This window comes from Mobula birostris, chromosome 8 (genome assembly GCF_030028105.1).
Source record: "Mobula birostris isolate sMobBir1 chromosome 8, sMobBir1.hap1, whole genome shotgun sequence".
Taxonomy (NCBI): Eukaryota; Metazoa; Chordata; class Chondrichthyes; order Myliobatiformes; family Myliobatidae; genus Mobula; species Mobula birostris.
Window position 1 is genome coordinate 98,940,001 of NC_092377.1, and position 24,021 is coordinate 98,964,021.

At 42.2% G+C, this 24,021-nt stretch overlaps 1 protein-coding gene across 6 annotated transcripts in view; it reads left to right on the forward strand.

Annotated features, from left to right (window-relative positions):
• The window catches only part of LOC140201515 (1-acyl-sn-glycerol-3-phosphate acyltransferase delta-like), a 135,365-nt gene that overhangs the window by 97,220 nt on the left and 14,124 nt on the right, over nt 1–24,021 (forward strand). For 4 of the 6 annotated variants that reach the window (XM_072265754.1, XM_072265755.1, XM_072265753.1 and 1 more), the window contains 4 exons: nt 3,380–3,533; nt 4,460–4,562; nt 8,308–8,383; nt 11,310–11,508. In XM_072265754.1, coding sequence (XP_072121855.1) covers nt 3,380–3,533; nt 4,460–4,562; nt 8,308–8,383; nt 11,310–11,508 — 532 coding nt within the window. Of the gene's footprint in view, nt 1–3,379; nt 3,534–4,459; nt 4,563–8,307; nt 8,400–11,309; nt 11,509–17,151; nt 22,745–24,021 lie in introns of those variants that run through there. The other 2 variants (XM_072265757.1, XR_011886891.1) reach the window with 2 other exon arrangements.

Here is a 24,021-nt window from a genome sequence, read left to right on the forward strand (position 1 = left end):
CTAGACTCCCCCACTATAGAAGACATCCTCTCCACATTCACTCTGTTTGGGCATTTCAAAATTCGAAAGGTTTCTCTGAGATTCCCCCATCCCCCTCTCATCGGAACTCCAGTGAGAAAAGGCTCAGTCATGAAATGCTGCTCCTGTGTTAACCCTTTCATTCCTGGGATCATCCTAGTGAACCTCCTCTGGACACCCTCGAAAGCCAGCTCATTCCAAGACTGCTCTCGATACTCCAGGTACAGTCTGGCTTATGCCTTCTAAAGCCTCAGCATTACATTGCTCTTCCAAGAGGACCATAATCTTGTCGTGGTTTGGAGGCGTGCCTGCCTCAATGACCCAGAGAGCTATTATGGCTGGAGTCAGGGCTTTATGCTTTGGCTCTTGGTAGGGTCACCCATGCCAAGCAACTCAAAGGGTAGAAGCCAGTTCTTCAGGTTCAGTAGTTCAGTAGTCCTGACTGGTAAAACAATACTGTTATGAAAACAGCAATGAGGAATCCCTATACATCTTGAGTCTGACGGTATTCCTGACTCTCCACTGGGGATTTTCATGGCTGACAGTAGTTCAAGAGGAAGTTATTGGCACGATGAAGGAAGCCCTGAACACCACCAGAGATGGAGGATCTACATTGCTCCTGTAAATACTAGCGGCGTAACAGGCAGTAAAAATAAATACATTTTTGCTTTTATATTCCAGTCTTCCCAAAATGATTGCTAACTTTGCATTTGCTGTCCTTACCACTGACTCAACCTGCAAGTCCCTTTGCACGTCTGTTTTCTGAATTTTTTTCCCCATTTAGAAAATAGTCTGTGTCTTTATTCCTTCTACCAATGTGCATGACCGTACACTTCCCTACACTATATTTGATCTGCCACTTCTTTCCTCATTCTGCTAATCTGTCTAAGTCCTGCAGATTCCCTGCTTCCTCAACACAACCTGCCTCTCTACCTAACTTCATATTATCCGCAATCTTGGCCCCAAAGCCATCAATTCCGTGACCCTAATCATTGACATATAACGTGAAAAGAAGGCCGTCTGAATTTCAAAGTATATTTATTATCAAAGACCTTGGTTAGACCCCACTTGGAATACTGTGTTCAGTTCTGGTCATCTCACTACAGGAAGGATGTGGTTACTACAGAGAGAGTGCAGAGGAGATTTACAAGGATGTTGCCTGGATTGGAGAGCATGCTGTAATGAGAATGGGTTGAGTGAACCTGGCCTTTTCTTCTTGGAGCAACGGAGGATGATGAGAGAGGCATTGATTGTGTAGATAGCCAGAGGCTTTTTTCCCAGGGCTGAAATGGCCTACACGAAGGGACACAGTTTTAAGGTGCTTGTAAGTAGGTACAGAGGGGATGTCAAGGCTAAGTTTTTCACACAGAGATTTGTGGGCACATGGAATGCACTGCCAGCAATGGTGGTGGAGGCGGTTACAATAGGGTCTTTTAAGAGAATCTTAGATGGGTACATGGAGCTTAGAAAAATAGAGGGCTATGCAGTAGGGAAATTCGAGGCCGTGTCTAGAGTAAATTACATGGTCGACACAACTTTATGGGCTGAAGGGCTTGTAATGTGCTTTAGATGTCTATGTTCTAAAGTATGTATAAGTTATACAACCTAGAGATTTTCCTGCTCACAGGTAGCCACAAAGCAAGAAAGCGAAACCCGAAAGAACTGAATTAAAAAAAAGACCTACACCCAAAGCGTCAAGAAGGGTTGGGGGGGGAGCACAAATCACACAGAAAGCAAGCAACAGCATTCCGAACCAAAGCCGGAGTAGGCCCAGAGCCTCGGTCTCAGTTCATCATATAGCGGGGCAAATCGCCATGAAGCTTGCAGACATGAAGCACGTAGCAGCCGGAGCAGTCTCACAGCCTCAGTCTTAGCGCCAAGGAGTGCAGAATAAAACACCACAGAGCATAATCGGCTCGACCCTTGCCTCCGATCCTGACACCCTGCCTTTTCAGTCCATCTGGCCCAGTGTTTAAATTGAACATACAAGTAAACAATATCCACTCACCCCTTCTGTCTATTCCTCAAAGAATTCCAACAGATTTGTCAGGCAAGACTTTCCCCTTTAGGAAACCACGTGGACTTTGGCCTGTTTGATCATGTGCCTCCAAGTACCCCAAACTTATGATTCTCTGATGAGTTAAAATTTATGACTAAAAGATGGAGGCTAAATCATTAGAAAGGATTGTACATCAATGGAAACTCTTATCTTGTACCATAATGGGGAGGACTTTGTAAGAATGCTCAGCCACAGAAGCCTCAGTTTACCATTGATTGCTGTTAATTCCCCTGTTCCTTATTTGGTTGGATTAGTGCTCACCAGAGTAGTCCTTGTGGTTGCTGCCCCTGGGAAGGTCAACTATTATGCCACAACGTGTCAATCAACTTGTCGCATTTACTTCTAGTTGTTTGGGTACACCGGACTCCTGAAACAATCTGTCATAAAAAGTATTCTGAGACTAATTGCATTTGAAAGCAGGCAATATGACCTCTTTAATGATGGTTATAGTGGGTTTTGTGTTACAGTTCACAACTGTTAACATCACTAGACCACAATCCCTTACCATCTGAAGTATAATGATACATGACATCAATTAACAGAGTTAATCTCCTAAACTTTTCGAGTATTGAAGGGCCTAGATGGAGTGGATGTGGAGAAGATGTTTCCTATAATGTGGGATCCTAAGACCAGAGGGAATAGCCTCAGAATAGAAGGGTGTCCCTTTAGAACAAAGGTGAGGATGGAAAGGATGGATTTCTGATTTAGTCAGATGGTGGTGAATCTGTGGAATTCATTGCCACAGATAGTTGTGAAGGCTAAGTCATTGGGTATATTTAAAGTGGGGGTTTATAGATTCTTGATTAGTAAGGATGTCAAAGATCACAGGTGAAGGCTGGAAAATGGGGTTGAGAGGGATAATAAATAAGCCATGGTGGAATGCTGGCACATTCTCAATGGGCCAAATGACCTCTCCTCTCCTATCTCATGGTCTTATGGCTAGTGGAAGTTGTAGCTCATGTGATTCACACTACAGTTTTCTCTAAATATCACAATTTAATCACAGCAATTAATAATTGGTATTGATCCTTCATTGCTAATTGGGGATGATGATTATGTGCCCTCTAAGTAGACATTGCACAAAACAGTTTGTAAAAATGGGTCAATTGGATCCTGTAACTTCGTAAGTGTTTACTTGCAACAAGTCAAGAATGCAATATCTGATTCTGAGTCACTTGTTGCAGTAAAATGGTAATAGTTCTCATATGGAATTGAAAGTGTTTATGGTTATTGTTAATTTTTGTTTCTTACTGACTCTTATTATTATCCCTTACCAGTTCTGTTATCTTCTCTGACTTGCAGTTTCTGATTCACTGTGAAGGAACGCGCTTTACAGAGAAAAAACATCAGATTAGCATGCAGGTGGCAGAAGCCAAAGGTTTGCCCAAGCTGAAGTACCATCTCCTCCCTCGAACAAAAGGCTTTGCATTCACTGTTCAGTGTCTGAGGGGTGTAGGTGAGGTATCAGGTTTTCTAATAAGAATGGTTGAGGTGCTTAAAATATCTGCCGGTTCGCAAGGGGCATTAAAAAATTTTGTGTTTAGATGTGTCATTTTGGTTAAATTTACTTGCAGATATTGTTTATAGTTTTATCATGCAGCTACCAAGATGGTAGGAGGTAAAACAGGCGGGTCGCAAATTTTTGTATCCTGCAGTTCCTGTTTCCCAACAGAACTTGAGGAATGGGGACGGACCACCTCAAGTCCTTGTGATCGTTCAGTCTTTGCCCTAAACTGATGCTCTGTGTCCTGGGGGTCACTTTTGGAAAATAGTAGGGGAGCCCGGTGTCTGGCTAGAACATGCCCTTGACACAGCCTTGCTCAGCATTACTAAAACTGATGACCTCATTGTTATATTAGTCTAATGTTTGCATTTCCTACATTGTACTCATGATATTATAAAGCTATGTCATTCATAGTAAAGCACCGGGGGATGTTCTAAAAGGAACGTTAAAGATGTTAAATAAATCCAAGTTCTTTCTTTACTGACAGTAAGCTCTCCGTTCAGGAGTGTGAACTAGTCCATGCAGAAATGAAATTCAAGCTGTTTCCTATGCCTCTGTCATCAATGCTCTAATTCTTGTTACTCTTACGTGACTGCAGTTAATTTCACAATGTTTTCACCTTCACGTTTACCTTGCTGAAAACTGTGAAGTCATATCCTAACAAATCAATGTAATATGAAAGCCCCCAAACAAACAACAGAACGGCATTTATAACTTTGTATGTCTCAGCGCGATGATAAACTTGAAGTGAAATGCATCAGGCGTAAGATTTTTAGCTTAACCTGTTACCAAGGTTTTTTTTTGGTTAATGTTAATTGAATTGTTTCATGGTTATAAAATCAATGTAAACTATTTTCATCTGGTGTTATTTTTCCTAGTCCCAGCTGTGTATGATGCTACACTCAATTTCAGAAATGGTGAAAATCCAACTTTACTGGGAACTTTGCATGGGAAAAAGTACCATGCAGATCTCTACGTTCGGTAAGATGCCAGTTTGTGGGTAGGGGTGTGTGTGTGTGTGTGTGTGTGTGTGTGTGTGTGTGTGTGTGTGTGTGTGTGTGTGTGTGTGTGTGTGTGTGTATGGCCAATTTAATGTAGGAGTTTTGGGAGAGAGGATGGGGAGAGGTGTGGGTCACAGTAAAGAATTTAACAGCATTTTTGAAAACAATTCCCCTATATCATCCATTCATCTTCAGACTAATTGGTTGTCAGACAAGTGGCTGTGTACCACAAGACTGTAGAGGAAGGTGGGAGTTTTAGTGACGGAGAGATTGATGATAACAGGAGCAATTTGGAAGACTGGAGAAGTAGAACAAATTTTACCTGAAGAGATCTGGGAAGGAGTTGAGTCCTTGGTATGTCAAATCAGAGATGGGTGTATAATCAGCATCTTATATGTCATGAAATTTGTTGCTTTGGGGCAGCAGTACATTGCAAAGATATGAAATTACTATAAACTACAAAATAAACAGTGCAAAGGAAAAGCAATAATGTGGTAGGTAGTGTTCAATAGGTACATTTAATGTCAGAGAAATGTAGACAATATAGGTCCTGAAATTCTTTTTCTTTGCAAACATCCATGAAAGCAGAGGAACGCCCCAAAGAATGAATGACAGTTAAATGTTAGAACCCCAAAGCCCCTCCAGCCCCCCCACGCACAAGCAGCAGCAAAGTGATGACCCCCCCACCAGCAAAAAAAGCGTCTGCACCCCTCACTGAGCACTCAAGCGTGCGGCAAAGCATCAGTAAAGACACAGACTTGCAGTACCCCAAAGACTACTCGTTCAACAGTTAACTCAACATACCATAGGCGCTTTCTTTCCCTAATAAGGGAAAAAGAGATATCGCCATTTCACAGTGAGAGGGGAGACATAACAAACCAACTCGCCGATTTATGGTGTTAGAAGTCTGTTGCGTCGCTTTTTCCGAGCTCTGTGCTCAAAGAACTCAGGTCTCTGGGCACACAGCCAGCAGCCAGCTCACTGCTTTCAATCTTCCGTGTACTTCCATGACAGATCAGGTGGTGGCACCGGTCTTGAATCTGCCGGCCTCCAGAGCCACGAAAAATCTAGCACCCCGAGGGCACGCTAGTCTTCTAGGCCATGTCCTTGGCATATCGAAAAGCAGCCGGTCGTGAGGCCCTGAAAGTGGGTCCCATTTCCGCAAAGGACAGAAGTCAGCGAGTGATTCCAGGTCAGGGTCTTCAAAAGAATGGTAAAGGAGAAAAAGGGATATTAAGGATAGAAATAGAGCTGTTTCCGAAGGTGCGAGCAAAGGAGTCGCCGTTAGGCGCCATTATCCTAAGGTCCGCCTTCCGTGATTGAGTAGTTCAGAAACCTGATGTTGAAGGGGAAGAAGCTGTTCCTGAATCATTGAGTGTGAGTCTGAAAGGCTCCTGTAGCTTCTTCCTGATAGTAGTAAGGAGAAGAGGATATGTTGGGGATGGTGAGGGTCCTTAGTCACAGATGCCGCCTTCTTGAGGCACTGCCCCTTGAGAATGTTATCAGTGGTGGGGATGATTGTGACTGTGATTTTTGCTGGCTGTCTACAACTCTCTGCAGCATCTTGTAATCTTGTACAGTGGAGTTGTGATGCAACCAATCGGAATGCTCTCTATCGTGCATCTACATAAATTTGCAAGAGTCTTCATCAGACCAAATCTCCTCAAACTTCTAATGTAGCAGAGCCACTAGCGTGCCTTGTTCATGATTACATCAACACATTTTCCCCAAGGTCGGATCTTCCGATATGTTTTAATAGCCTGGAACTTGCATCTGCTCACTCTTTCTACCACTGTCTACCTCTGAATGTCTGAAGAAGATGGCGCCCGCAAACAACGCAACCAAGGGCAACGTCCTGCAGGCAGTTCATGAAACTACTTTTTCTCCACTTCTTTTATGCTGTCTTTTTTTCTTCCTCCAGAATTTTGTGTGTGTTGTCTTTTTTTCAAATGTGGTTAGAAACATAGAAACATAGAAAACGTACAGCACAATACAGGCCCTTCGGCCCACAAAGCTGTGCCGAACATGTCCCTACCTTAGAACTACCTAGGCTTTACCCATAGCCCTCTATTTTTCTGAGCCTCATGTAGCCATGCAGGAGTCTCTTAAAAGACCCTACCGTTTCTGCCTCTACCACCATCGCTGGCGGCCCATTCCACGCACTCACCACTCTCTGCGTAAGTAAAAACTTACCCCTGACATCTCTGTATCTACTTCCAAGCACCTTAAAACTATGCCCTCTCGTGCTAGCCACTTCAGCCCTGGGGAAAAGCCTCTGACTATCTACATGATCAATGCCAATCATTATCTTGTACACCCCTATCAAGTCACCTCTCATCCGTCGTCGCTCCAAGGAGAAAAGGCCTAGTTTACTCAACCTATTCTCATAAGGCATGCTCCTATTCTGCTAAGTTCTGCTACTATTGGAGCCTATGACCTACTGTTTCAGTGCCTGTGATCTACATTTTGCCAGTGTGTTTCTGGGCTAATTGAACGATCTGTTGCTTTGCTGTCTCTGAGAGGGTTCCGTGAGGCTTTGAGAGGTTTAATCGATGTGGGATTGTGAATTAGACTTGCATGATGATGTGTTTCTGGTCACTCCTCTATTTGTTGCTGTTTTCAGTTATTTTGAATCAGGGTGGCCTGCTTTTAGACAATAGACAATAGGTGCAGGAGTAGGCCATTCAGCCCTTTGAGCCAGCGCCGCCATTCACTGTGATCATGGCTGATCATGCTTTTAATGAACACTGAACTCTGAACTGAATATACCTGAACTCTTTTGTGTTTTATAGATAATAAATATACTTGTGACTTTAAGTGATGACTGGGATGTGTTCTCCCAGATTCCCCTTTCACAATCAATTTTTTGGGCTTGGTCTTGTGAAGGTGTTGCAATACCACTTGACCAGCTGATCTATCTCATTCCTTGACATCACCTCGCTACCTTCTGAGATTTTGCCAACAGCACTGGTGTCATCTGCAAATTTATATAGATGGTGTTTGTGCTTTGCTTACCCATACAGTGATGAGTGTAGAGAGAGCGGTGGGCTAAACGTGCATCACTGAGGTGCGCCTGTGTTGATTGTGAGCAAGGAGAAGATGCTTCCACTGATCTGTACTGACCGTGAATCAGTAGGTGAGATCACAAGGTGGTAGAAAGGATTGTACAGAGAAGGTTGTGGCTTGGAGGAGATCAGGAGAAAATAAAGGCTTGTGGCAGATTATGATCACTTGAGTGACTGAGTGATAGGATGGAGATCACAACTGCTTGAGAAGATGTGATCTGAGAAAGCTGTGAGGGGTTTGTTAGATAAGATGTTAAACGGAGGTTTTGTGACAACCAGGTGAATGTTTAGGAGCACAGAACACACAGAATTGTTACTAGTGTCCTAATCAGTATTTATCCCTTAATTAACTAATGGAACAGATTATCTGTTAATTATCATTTAACTGTTTGTGTGTCCTTGTTTTTGTCAAATATTTCCCATATTCGAATTGTATGGATTCAGATGTACTTGTGTATTTAAATCACTGTGAGACACCCTGAAGTCGCAAAGTGATAATCTAAGGTCATTTTTCTTTTCGACTTCATTGAAGATCCCAGAATTAGAGTTTTCTTTTTGCACTTGAAAAGTAGTATTTTCTATCAGCATTGCATTTTAGATTTATGTAGAAAACATGTTTAATATGTTTTAAAATTTCTGACATTTAATTTGGATTTGCAGACGGATCCCATTAGAAGAGATTCCTGAAGATGAAAAGGAATGTGCCAACTGGCTCCATAAACTGTACCAAGAAAAGGCAAGGCTATCTCATGGTGACTAAGATATGTTCAGTGATGACGAATTTATTTTGTTTAGTTTGTTCATACCAGTTCTAAAGAACTCTGAAACAATTCCATGCGTGTATGCACTCAGTGGCCATTTTATTAGACACAGGAGTAGCCTTTTGTTTTATGTGATTTTCTGCTGCTGTAGCCCATCCACTTGGAGGCTCAACATGTTGTATGTTCAGAGATGCTCTTCTGCACATCACTGAAGGAACGCATGGTTATTTGAGTTATTGTCGCCTTTCTGTCAGCTTGAACCAGTCTGGACAATGTCTTCTGCCCTCTCTCATTAACAAGGCGTTTTCACCCACAGAACTGCACCTCACTGGATTTTTTTTTTCTTTTGCACCATTCTCTGTAAACTCTAGAGATTGTTGTGTGTGAAAATTCCCAGAAGGTCAGCAGTTTCTGAGATACTCAAACCACCAACAATCATTCCACAGTCAAAGTCAGTGAGATCACATTTCTTCCCCTTTCTGATGTTTGGTCCCAACAACAACTATGTCTGCATGTTTTTATGCATTGAATTGCTGCCACACGATTGGCTGATTAGTTACTTGCATTAATGAGCAGGTGTACCAAATAAAGTGACCACTGAGTATATAATTACAAATTCAGTTGCGCTCTTTTGTTTTGAACAATTTAAGAAACTACAAGTAGTGCTGAATTGCATTTGGCTTCAGGGTAATGCCAATTCTATGACGTTCTGCACATATCACAGGTTGGTGTCCTGTTCTTGATGGGTTGGGACACTGAGCCTTGGGTGATGAATGTAAACCCTGCTTATGGCAAATTCAGTGTGACTTTTTCTAGTAGCAGTCGATAGGAGGGATTGGAGTAATGAGAACGCTGCAACTTCCCTACCATCGGATTTCTGAACAGTTCATGAATGCTACCTCATCATTTGCACTTATTGTGTAAGTTATGGGAATATTTAATGTCTTTGCACTGTACTGCAGCTACAAAACAGCCAGTTTAATGTCATACAGGTCAGTGTTAATAAAGCAGATTCTGAGGCTGGCAAATCAATTGTAGTTTCTTTTCATGATGTATCTTTGGTTCACTGACTCTATTTAGGCCTTTAAAGGTTAAAGTCCCAATGTTTATTCTGAATCTCTATGCACATGATGTTGCAGCATTGAGGCTTCCTTTAAATTAGTAAGAGCTCTTTAATGGCTTCTAGTCACCGTGTGTAGGAGTTCGGAGAATATTGTAATATGTCCACAGGACCATAAGACATAGGATCAGAATTAGGCCATTTGGCCCGTCAAGTCTGCTCTACCATTCCAATTTGGTTGATTTGTTACCTCCTGAGTTCTCCCCATAACCCGAGGGGCAGGTAGTATTGAGGAGGCAGAGAGTCCGCAGAAAGACTTGGACAGATTGGGAGAATGGCTAAAAATTGGCAGGTGGAATATAGTGTTGGGAAATGTACGGCCATGCACTTTGGTAGAAGGAATAACGGCGAAGACTATTTTCTTTTTTCAATCTTTTTATTAATTTCAAAGTATAGAAACAAAACAGAGCAATAATACAAATAGTAGGAGAAATATTGTTACACTTAGGAGAAGTAATTGTAAAATCAAATAGTGTAAGTTAACAAAGCTCCCAATCATGTAGAACTGACAACGGATAATACAAATAAAAAAAACCTGAAAAAAAAATCATGAAAAAGAAAAAAAAACAAAACCAAAAAAAAACCCCATCCCCAAAGGAAAACAGAATTGATCAACTAAACTAAAAGACTTGGGCAAAACTAACAACTTAAAAATGGAAAAGAAGAAAACCTCAGCGTCAATGACTCCATTCCCCTCCAACAACAGTACAGAGAGATAAAACAAGTTTGGAAATGATCAAATTACATCAAGTGAAAATGCTGAATGAATGGCCTCCAAGTTTTTTCAAACTTAATGGAGGGGTCATAAAGACTATTTTCTAAATGGGGGAGGGGAGGATAATTCAAAAATTGGAGGTGCAAAAGGACTTAGGAGTCCTTGTGCATGATTCCCTGAAGATTAACTTGCAGGTTGAGTAGGTGGTAAAGAAGGCGAAAGGAGTGTTAGCATTGATTTTGAGAAGACTAGAACCTAAAAGCTAGAATGTAATGCTGAGGCTTTATAAAGCTTTGGCCAGGCTGCACTGGGAGCATTGTGAGCAGTCTTGGGCTGCCTATCTAAGAAAAGATGTGCCTGGATTGTAGAGGATCCAGAAGAGGTTCAGGAGAATTATTCTGGGATTGAAAGGGTTAATGTATGTGTAGCGTCTGATGGTTCTGGGCCTGTTCTTGATGGAGTTTAGAAGAATGGCGGGGTGTGTCTCATTGAAACCTAGTGAATATTGGGAGGCCTGGATAGAATGGACGTGGAGATGATGTTTCCTATAGTGGTTAAGTTTAGGACAGAGGGCACACTCAGAATAAAGGAATGTCCCTTCATAACAGGGATGAGGATGAATTTCTTTAGCCAGAGGGTAGTGAATATGTGAAATTTATCACCACAGATAGCTGTGGAGGCCAAGTCATTGGGTATATTTAATGTGGAGGTTGATAGGTAAGGGGGTCAGAGGTTAGGAGGAGCTGGCAGGAGAATAGGGATAATAAGTAAGCCATGAAGGAATGGTGGAACAGACTTAATGGGCCGAATGGCTGAATTCTGCTCCTACGTCTTATAGTCTTACGAAATAGTATACTATTATGTTGTACACCTTGGAACTGAAGCAGACGTAGTAAATAAACGTAACTAGGTTTCTGTACAGTGGACAAGTTCTAGCACAGCAGATATTAACTCTGCATTGTGTAACAGAAATGACCAGAAACTAACTTGGGTGCAGTGCAGAAGTGTATGGAATTTTGCATGGAATTCATTCTTCACTAAAGTGTACCACCTTGCTTCTTCTCAGGATCTTCTGCAAGAGGAATACTACAAAAACGGCACTTACCCCGGCACGGCAATTGTCCCACCAAAACGACTCTGGGTCCTTATAAACTGGCTGTTCTGGTCTGGGTTACTGCTCTTTCCTTTGTTTAAGCTAGTTGCCAATATGATCATCAGCGGATCGTCCCTGATTCTAATTGCATTTCTGCTTATCATCATTGTGGGTAAGTCGTGAATGGTTGTTTCTTCTGGGTGTCGTGTTCCCATCTGAATTGTGAAGCATGTGCTCAGCATCTGGTTAGAGTTTTCAAAAATGAACAGGCTGTATCCAAAGATATACTGTATGTGAAAAAAATTCACATTCATTTCTGTGAGCATTCTGGGTACACAATGTAAACGAAAAAATCATTTTGGATCTTTTCAAGTGCACAGCTGTTTCATTTTTCTGTTTGATAACAATTTATATTTCAGAGTTTGAGCTTGGATTCTTAGTGGGGGGTCTTAATATTTACGAAATTCTTGCATGCAGAGACTAACCTATGCATGCACTGGCATTGTGGTTAGAGGGGGGATCTTCCTTAATCCACACCCTTTTGTTTTATTTACCATTTTGATTTTTAACTCCTCTACTTGCGGTTGAATCCCATTTAATCTGAAATGGTACATTACCATTTGCCATATTTGCTGTTTGCAAATATATATTTGTAAGGAGATATCTTTTTAGATTAACAAAATGCTTGAGTTAACTGATTTCAGCTTGGCAGCAGCAAGGCTTACTGCATTGTTCTTGGTTAGATGGGCTGTAATCGACAGGTCCATACTACATCCAAAACTTGAACCCACTTAATTTCTTCTGACTATGGTTGCTATTCCTGAGTACCCTTTTCTCTCTTTGTGCAACACATTGAACCCAAAATTCAGATCAATAGATTGCTCATTAACCTTTCTCTTCTGGTGTTGCGTGATTTATCTGCATTCTTTCTCTCCTCCCTTCCACTGAAAGCTGGACCTAATAATTGAAACACTTGGAAGGTCTGAAGAGGCCTTGTGATTCCAGATTCTAGATCCAGTGATTCAGGTAGATTCTAGAACGCAGTATAGCAATGGGGAAAAAGCAATGGAGATTTACAGGGATTGTTTGAAAATTCACCATCCTGAGCAATAGGAAGCTTCACGTCAGCATGGATGGGGATAATATTTGAAAGAGGCTTGGTACTATATAGCATGGGGATAGGGGAGTTCCGGATGTGACAGTCTTTGTATAGAAAAGATTCAAGGCTAGAGAGAAAAGGCGTTGAAGCCAACCTAAAGCTGGCAGAATTTGGTGTCATTGGTGTGTGGGGTACATTGAACATAGCACAGCACAGTACAGGCCCTTCAGCCCACGATGTTGTACCGACCTCTTAAGCTATTCTTAAGGCCAATCTAACTCTTCTCTCCTGCATAGCCCTCCACTTTTCTTTCATGCATTTGTCTATCTAAAAGTTTCTTAAATGTCCCTAATGTATCTGCCTCTACAATCATCCCTGCCAGGGGATTCCACAGACCAAACATTCTCTTTGTAGAATAGAACCTACCCCTGACGTCCCCCCTACACCTTCTCTCTCCCCCGCCCCCAACACCTTAAAATTATCTGCCTTTGTATTAGCTATTCCCACCCTGGGGAAAAAAGTATTTGGCTATTCACTCAATCTATGCTTCTTATCACCTTGTACACCTCTATCAAGTCGCCTTTCATTCTCCTTTGCTCTAAGGAGAGAAGCCCAAGCTCGCTCAAGCTATTCTCATTAGATATGCTTTCTAATCTAGGCATTACAGCTATTAATTGTGATGCTATTACAGCTATTAACTGTGATGCTATTACAGCTCAGGGTTTTTCAAAGTTCAGAGTTCAGTCCCAGTAAGGAGTCTCTGTACATCCTCCCTGTGGAAATGTGTAGATTTTCTCCAAGTACTCTGGTTTCCCCCCACATCTGCATATCATGGGTGCCATTACCGGCCCCAGGCATTCATGACTAAGTTAGAGATTGAATGAGAGCAGGTCTCCTGTGATACAATGAAATAACCTGCTCCCCAGACTCTCGCACAGCCATTACTGCCCCATCCCTCCTCACCCTTTCTGGTTTTAGTGTTCAGGGACGTTTAAAAACTATTACAATTAAATAGAAGAACAACTGACCAAATTACGGATGTCAGATGTACGGAGAGTGGTGGGTACATGAAACACCCTGCCAGGGGTGGTGTAGAGGCAGGTACATCACGGACATTTAAGAAACTCTTTAAAAAGGCACATGGATGACGGACAATTGGAGGGCGATGTAGGATTGAAGGACAAGATTGATCTTAGAGTAGGTGAAAAGGTCAGCACGACATTGTGGTCTGAAGGACCTGTACTGTTTTCTTAATCTGGAAGCCCAAGTATTAATAAACATTAAATTAAAACAAAATATTTAAAAATAATTACTTTGTCCTTTGCCTCAAGTCTATTCCTCACAATGTTTAGTGAAGTCATTCAGAGTTTGGACGCTGTAGCAGGCCTGACCTACAGTTGGATTTATTGATGGATCATAAAAAGACCATTTTGTAAATTGTTTAATACTACTTTTTTAAAACAAAACTACACACAGTTGCAAAAGATGCTATCTGGGATTCTAAACTGTAGCTCGATTCTTGTGTAAATGTTTAAGGAAATAAGCTGCACTACCGATTGCAGTATACTCTATATTGCACAGCAGTTGAATAGAGATAAACAGTTTTAGGATTGTTCTTTCATGTGCACCGAGTTAACTTGGGTTCAGGTTGACTCTGCAGGCTTGAATAGCCCACTGCCACTTGCTGTCTAGATTTATACAAGAGGAATGTGAGATGTGACTGTGAGACATCCTTGCTGCGCTGGGCAAGCTGCAACTGGTTTCTAATATATTTGAAAGTGATTTTTAAAAAAAATCTCTGGAAGCTTTGGTTGTTAAGTAATTATTATCAGCAGCAGAATTGTATTTTACCTTTTGTGCTTCATGGTCACACTTGCCTTTTACGGCGCTGAGGATCCCAGTGTGCCCCCTGGATCTGCAGTGAGAGAAATCACGCTGTAAGTCAGTTTGTTAAGTGCAGCAGAAACTCTCTGTGAACCATGCTGACAGCACTCTGAGAGCTTGTGCTGTTAGGAGGCCCATAACACTAACTACAAGTGACTCTGATTTAAGATACTCAGGAATAGTTGAAAACACTTAAAATGCTTAAAATAAATAATAAAACATTACTTTTACATAGAAACATAGAAAACCTACAGCACAATACAGGCCCTTCGGCCCACAAAGCTGTGCTGAACATGTCCCTACCTTAGAACTATCTAGGGTTACCCATAGCCCTCTATTTTTCTAAGCTCCATGTAGCCATCCAGGAGTCTCTTAAATGACCCTACCGTTTCCGCCTCCACCACCGCCGCTGACAATCCATTCCACGCACTCACCACTCTCTGCGTAAAAAAAAAAACTTACCGCTGACATCTCCTCTGTACCTACTTCCAAGCACCTTAAAACTATGCCTTCTCATGCTAGCCATTTCAGCCCTGGGAAAAAGCCTCTAACTATCCACACGATTAATGCCTCTCATTATCTTGTACACCTGTATCAGGTCACCTCTCATCCTCCATCGCTCCAAGGAGAAAAGGCAGAGTTCACTCAACCTACTCTCATAAGGCATGTTCCCCAATCCAGGCAACATCCTTGTAAATCTCCTCTGCACCCTTTCTATAGTTTCCACATCCTTCCTGGAGTGAGGTGACCAGAACTGAGCACGGTACTCCAAGTTGGGTCTGACCAGGGTCCTATATTGCTGCAATATTACCTCTTTGCTCTTAACCTCAATCCCATAATTGATGAATGCATGCTCCGTATGCCTTCTTAACCACAGAGTCAACCTGTGCAGCAGCTTTGAGTGTCCTATGGACTTGGACCCCAAAATCGCTCTGATCCTCCACACTGCCAAGAGTCTTGCCATTAATGCTGTTTTCTGCCATCATATTTGACCTACTAAAATGAACCACCTCACACTTATCTGGGTTGAACTCCATCTGCCACTTCTCAGCCCAGTTTTGCATCCATTTCAGCATCCATATCCCGCTGTAACCTCTGACAGCGCTCCACAATATCCACAATACCCCCAACCTTTGTGTCATCAGCAAATTTACTAACTCATCCCTCCATTTCCTCATCCAGGTCATTTATAAAAGTCACAAAGAGTAGGGGTCCCAGAACAGATCCCTGAGGCACACCACTGGTCACCGACCTCCATGCAGAATATGACCCGTCTACAACCACTCTTTGCCTTCTGTGGGCAAGCCAGTTCTGGATCTTTCACGTAAGACCATAAGGCATTGGACCAGAATTAGGCTATTCGTCCCATCGAGTCTGCTCCACCATTCCATATTATCCCTCTCAACCCCATTCTCCTGCCTTCATCTTGTAACCTTTGAGTCCCTTACAAATCAAGAACCTGTCAATCTCTGCTTTAAATATAGATAAATAACTTGGCCACCACAGCTGAATGTGTCCATGAATTCCACAGATTCACCACTGTCTGGCTAAAGAAATTTCTCCTCATCTCCTTTCTAAAGGGACGTCCCTCTATTCTGAGTCTGCGCCCTGTGTTCATAGACTCCACCTCCTCCATGTCCACTCTAGGTCTTTCAACATTCCATAGGTTTAATGAGATCCCACATCCAATTTAAGTAAATGCAGTTTTTTTTTCAATTAATGCTATTTTTGTTTTTCAAAGCAAAACAAATGATTTGCCTCAGTCTTTTTTTGGAATTTAACTGAAAAGGGAGCAACCTGAGAGGTAGTCAAGAAATGTACCCGGCCACTCAGTCTTGCATTAGTGGAACCACCAATGTATTTCGTGTCAAGTGTGCCGAAGGTGTGAGAAGCCAAATGCGTTGCCATATGATCTTCAGTGGATTCTGCTGATCTGCAAGGGTCAGATTATGCTGACATGCATAGGGCATGCACTGAAACCACTAGCTAGCTGTCAGCACGATCTGGTTCAATGCTCGCAAGTGATTCAAAATGCCTTCTTAAAAAGAAAAAAAATTGGAGATAGGTCACTCCACCAGTTGTCTGCATTGAATAGACGGTTGAATTCCAGATTTAACAGAAACAGCTAAGTATTTTGGCCACCACTGTGACTCATTAGTCCCTGAGATTAAAGAAGGTTCTTTGATTGTTTAGCCGGCTGGCAAAGTTAACTCTCAAATGAAGTGCTTGAGGGCTAATGTAAAGAACATTTTAAAAAGCATAGAAAGAGCTAATGGGTATAATGTCTACAAAGTCTTTGGCATGATGTGAAACTCTAGAAATGGGGTAAACTAAAAGAACAGTTTCTACTATTGTATAACTAAATGTAAAGGTTTATGTTAATTGAGTACTTTAAGTTAATTGGACTAAAGATGTGCACGACGCCGGCTGAGTGCTTTTGTGCTCTGATTTCAGCTTCCTTCTTAGGAAAGGTTTTTCCATTGGCAAGCAGGGAAAAAAAAAGTCCGATGACTGTTTGAAGACATTGACCCCATTAGTAACTCAGAGCAACATTTGGAGTCTAATTGCCGTAGTACAAGGGAAATCCAGAATGTTGTTTGTCATGTTGATCAGTAGCATTTTGACAGAAACACCCATTGTCGTTGATTTTGCTGTCTGGGTTTGATTGCATGACTGTGGGCATGTTGCAGAATAAGCATGATGTGACCTTAACTGAAGGAGCCGATCCTAAAATGGGATCTAGAGGTGGGAGTTGGAAGTAAACGAAGGGATTCCGGACACTTAGATTGTACCCTGCTTCATTAATGTCTCCTCTAATATACCATTTAACAGCAGGGTGAAGCTGGAAAGAGATGCACTTTCCCAGCAATGGGACAAGGAAGCTGCTCGTGCTGCTACAAACGCGGCAGGAATAAGAGGCACATCAGGAGTTTACCCGAAGAACCTCCTAGATTTGATACAGGAGCTACTCTAAAGACCTAAGCTCGGCAGGAAAGATGGATACATTCACGTACATTCTGAGATAAACATCAACCCCCATCCTTTACCACTCTGTGCTGTTCCATCACATTACCCCTTGTGCTCATGATACTTGAACATCCTACACCTCTTCACACCTACATCGATTCTCTACACAGACTCTCCCTCACTGTTAATGCAAATTGCGGCTTTACCTGGATTGTGATACTGGAAAGGTGAAAGCAATCCCAATCGTAGGGTGCTTGCATTGGAATATGTGACTCGCCTAGCAGACTGCAATAGGAGGTCCCTTACAGTATGTCTGATTCCATCAGCGACGAGGAGTGCACGTCTATGGGCTGTTCTACAATACTGATGTTACAGTCACCCATCATTTTTGATGCTGGCTCTAAATCTCTTGAAGGTTTCAAAATTAGGAACCTTAAAGTTTAAGAGGTGTAGTGTCCTTCGAGCTTTCACTGTGATGCTGGCAAACGTTTTGGCAGGAAGCCAGTGATCAATCATAAGTGAACCCAACCATGAATCTTTCACTTCCACTCGTGCGGATTTAAGGCAGCTTTACTCCTTCAAAGCCCCAGTCTCATTGGGGCGGGGGGTGGGGGATGAAGCCTCCAGCTACCCTCACCTGGTTTAGCCCACCTGTCAAAGCGGTGTACTGGGGTATGGTCGCTGTCACGTGCACACAGCTACTTGAAGCCACATGTCAGAGCTGAGAGCTGGGGACTGAAGGTGAGTGAGCTGCCCCGGCATGGACACGACAAGCCTCTTCAACAGAGGCGCTACCCCTCCCTGGACACCCCATACTCCCCATACCCAGTGAGATAGGGACATGCCTGACCTAGCCTGGGAGGATGAGATCTACAGTGACATCCGATGGCTCGGAAGGCAGTTCTGCAATGCTCCATGGAGCACGAAAGGCATGACAAGGCACAGAAGACGCCATTCACGGTCATCCATTGCAACCAAGAAAGGCCACCGTTTGTGATGCTTGTTTGTACTACAGGACCCGGGCTTCTGAGGTCGAGGGAGTTAAAAACTCTCCCGCACAGGTTTCCTGTTATCGTCAGACACGATGGACAACCACCACCACCAGCACCCCTTCAAAATGGTGGCTGTGAACCCAGTGTGCAGCCATGTCCCCATTCAGTTGGAGGTAATTGGTGTTCCTACCTCTTGGTATAATTTAACAGCAGAGATTGAACCTGGGGACTTGTGGCATTGTATAAAATCAGGGCCATCAGAAAAGCAAAAACCAAACATATTTTAATTACTGCAGCTATAACTGCACACCTATTAAACACGAATAATAAGAGCTTCAATATCATAATAGCAGGTGTGCATTGGTAAGAAATCATGATTGGTGTCTTTTACACTATTATTATTTTGTGATTAATAAACAACTTAAAAGCAGGCGAGTGTGTGATTAGTGGAAAATACTGCATCTTGTAAGTCATTATGGGATTGTCTGGAATTGTTATTTTTCTGTACTTTTTAAACTCCTGATGTGCCGGCAAACTCTCCTGGGTTGGTGTGCAATGTTGCATTTCTCTCTCTTTTGAAAGCATATGTGTGAATTGTGTGCTTATGTCAGAACAGATCTGGGTTTTCCCCAAGGGATAGGTTTCTGCCAGACTTTGTAGGGCAAATCCTGCAATTTTCTCACAGATTTAGTATGCTGTTGTGAAGGAGATGCACAAATAGCTAGTTTTTGGTTGCTAACCCTCAGCTAATGCTGTTTATCCTCATTTTGATAAGCTTACTTGTCTGAGCTTACTAAAAGAGCATAAAATATAGGAGCAGAATTAGGCCATTTGGCCCATCGAGTCTGCTCTGCCATTTCATCATGACTGATCCATTTTCTTTCTTAGCCCCAATCTCCTGTCTTCTCCCCATACCCCTGACTAATCAAGTATCTATCAATCTCTACCTTAAATATTCATAAAGATTTGGCATCCACAGTTGCCTGTGGCAACAAATTCCACAGATTCACCACTCTCTGGCTAAAGAAATTCCTCCTCCTTTATAAAAGGACATCCCTCTAGTCTGAGGCTGTGTCTTCTGGTCCGAGACTCCCCCACCTTAGGAAACATCCTCTCCACCTACACTCTATTGAGGCCTTTCAACATTCGACAGGTTTCAATGAGGTCACCCCTCATTTTCACACGTGGTCACCAGTGCACGAGAAACAAGCACACCTTCAGTACATTAGTGAGCATGAAATACTTGCTTTTTAGAACATTACAATACAGAAACAGACCCTCTGATCCACCCAGTCCATGCCAGACAGTTATTCTCCCTACTTCTATCAATCCCTACCTAGACTGTAGCTTTCCATAACCCTCCATGCACCTATCCAAACTTCCCTTAAACGTTGCAATTGAGCCCGCAGCCACCATTTCCACGGGCATCTCGTTCCACGCTCGCTCCACCCTCTGAGGATCCCCTTAAGTATTTCACCTTCACCCTAATTGCAAAGCTAAAAAGCACAATTTGTTTAACCTGTGCAGACATGCCTTTAGGTACAACGTGGAATTCTTTTTACTGTCCACGTCTGTGCAAATGACTGATGGGTATAGCACTGGACCCTTGATTTACACCAAATTGACACACATAACCAGCTGCTGACTTGTAGGATACGTAAATCATACCTCCACAAGCAGGAACGTGACTGGCTGGGCTTGGCGACAGCACACAACCTTGCTGAAGGATCTCACCCCCCCCCCCCCGCCCACCCATCTATCCCATCTTCATTGCTCATTGGGGGGGGCAGGAGATAGATGGGTCTTTTTATATTCAGGGACATATGCTCAAAGTTCTGGAAGTAGTATTGTGCTGGTGTTTGTAGTCGGATACAGAGAAGAAAATGAATCAGCACAGCAGACTGAATAATCTCGATGTTTAAAGTTCTAATGGGCCTTGGGTTGTCTCTGGCAGATGAGTACTTGACATTCCTTCTGCGTAGCTGAACACCTCTTAATGATACTTCTGTTCATTTGTTATCAAAATATTCGCACTTAACTGAAAGAATGTGTAAGTCTGGATTCTGAGCTCATATAATGCTCAGTCTGTAGACGTGATGTATACTGTAGAGTGAAATACTTCAATCACTATTTGATGGTTATTACACCATCGAGTGTTCCTCTTATGCCAGTTGAACAAGTTATGCAGAATGGGGTGCAAAGTACACAATTTCACCACATATGTCAGTGATAATGAACCTGATTCTGTAGTGTGAAATGATTAACAGAACATTGGTGGCAAGACAAATAATCATTTCCCATTTCAAGTGCCTTGAACTGAGAGGCTTGTTCTACCATTACAACACACACAAAATGCTGGAGGAACTCAGCAGGACAGGGAGCATCCATGGAAATGAAGAAACAGTCGATGTTTCGGGCCGAGACACTTCTTCGACCATTGCAGAAAGCAATTAATTCCCAACCATAGGTCTGGAACCAGAACTTGTAGAGCCAAGACCAGATAAGAATGACACACATCTGAAGAGCATTTGTGAGCTAGGTGGGTTTTTATAACAGCAGATAGTTCAATGGGCGCCATAGCTGATGCTGGCTATTGACTCCAGATCTACAGTATTTATTCACAAACTTTACACTTGTCTCTAGCTTAGTAATCCAGGGGACCCAATTGCCTATTGCCTGTTCAATACTTTACTCCTAATATAAAGTTCTGTGTTGAGAAAAAGCCTACAGTATTTCTTTTCACATTCCTCTCTTGCCCTTCATAATTCATGCTCCTGGAAGCTAAATGCAAATAGGTAAATGACATAATAATGTTTATTTAAAAAAAAGCCAATTACTGCAGCTGACTGGTAGAAAAACGTCATTGGAACCATACAGATGAGGCAGAATCTATGAAGCGAGAAGTGGAGCTGACATTTCGGTTTAGCAAGTTTTCTTCACAGCTGGATTTGGCACAAAACGTTCTTTTCCATAGATGCTGCCTGGCCCGCTGAGCTCCTCCAGCACTTTGTGTGTGTTGCTTGGATTTGCAGCATCTGCAGACCTTTTCTTGTTTGTTACTGAAACATCGATTGTTTATTTTCCTCCTTTGATACTGTGCGACCAACTGAATTCTTTCAGCATTTTGCGAGTGTGGAAAGACATGCAGAAGGTGTGACAAGCATATCAGAGCTGTGTTGAAACCCGAAACCAGAAGCAGAAACCTAGATTAGGCGGTATTTGTAGAGGGAGAATAACATGAATTAATATTACAGGTAAGACCATAAGACACAGGAGCAGAATTAGGCCATTTAGCCCATCGAGTCTGCTCCAACGATCCACCGTGGGTGATTTATTATCCCTCTTAATCCCCATTCTCCTGCCCTGCCTTCTTCTCATAACCTTCACACCCTGACTAATCAAAAACCTATTTAAACCTCTGCTTTAAATATACCCAGTGACTTGGCTTCTACAGCAGTCCGTGCAAGGGATTCCATGGATTCACCACCCTCTGGCTAAAGAAATTCCTCCTTATTTCTGTTTTAAAGTGACGCCCTGCTTTTCTGAGGTTGTGCCCCCGGTTCTAGATTTCCCCCACTATAGGAAACATCCTCTCCACATCCACTCTATCCTGGCCATTCAATATTCAATAGGTTTCAATGTGAATTCCTCACCCCACTCTTCTAAACCCCAGCAAGTACAAGTCCAGATCCATCAAGAGCTCCTCATATGTTAACCCTTTCATTCTTGTAAACCTCCTGTAGACAGTTTCCAATCCCAGTGCATCCTTTCTTATATATGGGGGCTAAAACTGCTCACAAATATGGAGCCCCAAAATCTTCATCTTTCACTGCATACCCCTCCACATTTGGCATGCTTTAGGTTTACCACCTCTTCCAATAAGAATAAAGCAATAGATATATCTTCCCCTTCTACCCCTTTTCAGTACTTTTGCGGAGTTGTTAGCCATCCTGCTTTTCCATTGCCACCAACATTCCACTTCTGCATGAGTTACGAAGCTTTTGAAAGTCCACGTTGCCATAGCAGCCACAGAAGATGCAACATCAGATCTTTTACCTCACCCAATTCCACTATTGAGGAATTTAAACAACTCTCTCAGATGAAGTGGCTAGTCCCCTGTCCCCCTGTTTGTCCAAGGCCCCTGGCCACAGTGCAAGCCCTTTGCCAAATCCTATTGCTTGGCCATAAATGTCTGAAAGTCTATGATTTCTGGCACAAATATGTTCCCAGTATTCTTAAGCACAACAGATTCTGCAGATGCTGGAAATCTAGTCCTGATGAAAGATTTCGCTCCGAAACATCGACTGTTTATTTCTCTCCAAAGTGCTGTCTGACCTGCTGAGTTCCTCCACCATATTGTGTATGACCCCAGCATTCTTAACTGTTTTATTGAAGGTCTATAGATTATAATAAATATTTAAAATTCAAGGTAAAAGTAATTAAAAACTTTTGTTCGAAAATATAACTTGTCTTATTCTTTATTGCCTGGGTTCTCCCTGTTCAAATGAATGGGTCACCACATCTGGCCAAACAGCTCAAGGTTGGAGTGCAGGTTCTCTAGAATAAAAACTGTGGATTCTGGTCACGATCTGGCTCTGTTGCTGTCCGGCCAGCAACACCCAGCCTTGAAACGGTTGCTAAAAGTAGCTACACACACAAACTGCTGGAGGAACTCAGCAGGGCAGGCAGCACCTACGGAAAGGAATAAACAGTCAACATTTCGGGCCGAGACCCTTCATCAGAACCGAAATATTGACTCTTTACTTGATTACGTAGATGCTGCCTGACCTTCTGAGTTCCTTCATCATTTTGTGTATGTTACTCCAGATTGCCAGCATCTACAGAATCTCCTCTGCTCATGATTTGCTAAAACCAGTCAATGTGAGTAATGCATTTTTGCATCTTTTTGACTTTGTTTATCAGACATATATCCATACATGAAAGAGGTATTTGCTTCCATTGACTTCCCTTTAGCCTTTCAGTCCACACTCTGCAAGCTTTAACCCATCTTGGAATTGGAATATATAATTATAATTGGAGGAATTTTACTGAAATATGCTCATTGTTTCTGAATACCAATGTTTTCCTTTTAAATCCTACATAAACCATATAGTTCTGGAAAGGAAAATAGTTTTTATTTCTAATTATTTTTTAAATTCCTACTGCTCAGTGGAACTTTTTTTTCTGCTGAGGTCATTTTTGCTCATTTATCTCAATATATTGTGGTTTCTGTGGAAGGACAAACAGCGGGCTTTACAAAGGCAGCTTGCTGCATGAAGGACATTGAACTTGTCTAATTGACTGCCTCTCTTTTGTTTTTAGAAAACTCTCATTGCAAGATTTATGGCCACAAAGTGAGATGGGTTGTTTATTTAGAGTGATGTGGACTTCAAACTAGGTCATCTCCTAACCCAAAATAAATTAGTCTTGTTGATCAAGTTTCATTAGTTCTGTGCTTCTAATATAAGTCTTTCCTTTAATAATTTTACCAATAGCTTTGTTTATTTTTTGAAGGCTGAAATGAAGACTCAGTTTTGACCTTGCAATATAGTCACCCTTTGAACTTATTGACAATCCTGTGTATAGTGTTGAATTGGATGGTATTCACCATTTTAATTATAATTTCCTGTTGCTCTTTGACTTGCCCCTTTCATATACTTCTGCACCATAGTGCTTTTAACAATTCCATTCTATTCTGCAGTTAATCTGTGTAACAGGAGTAATGTTCTTTAGTTGTCTGTAC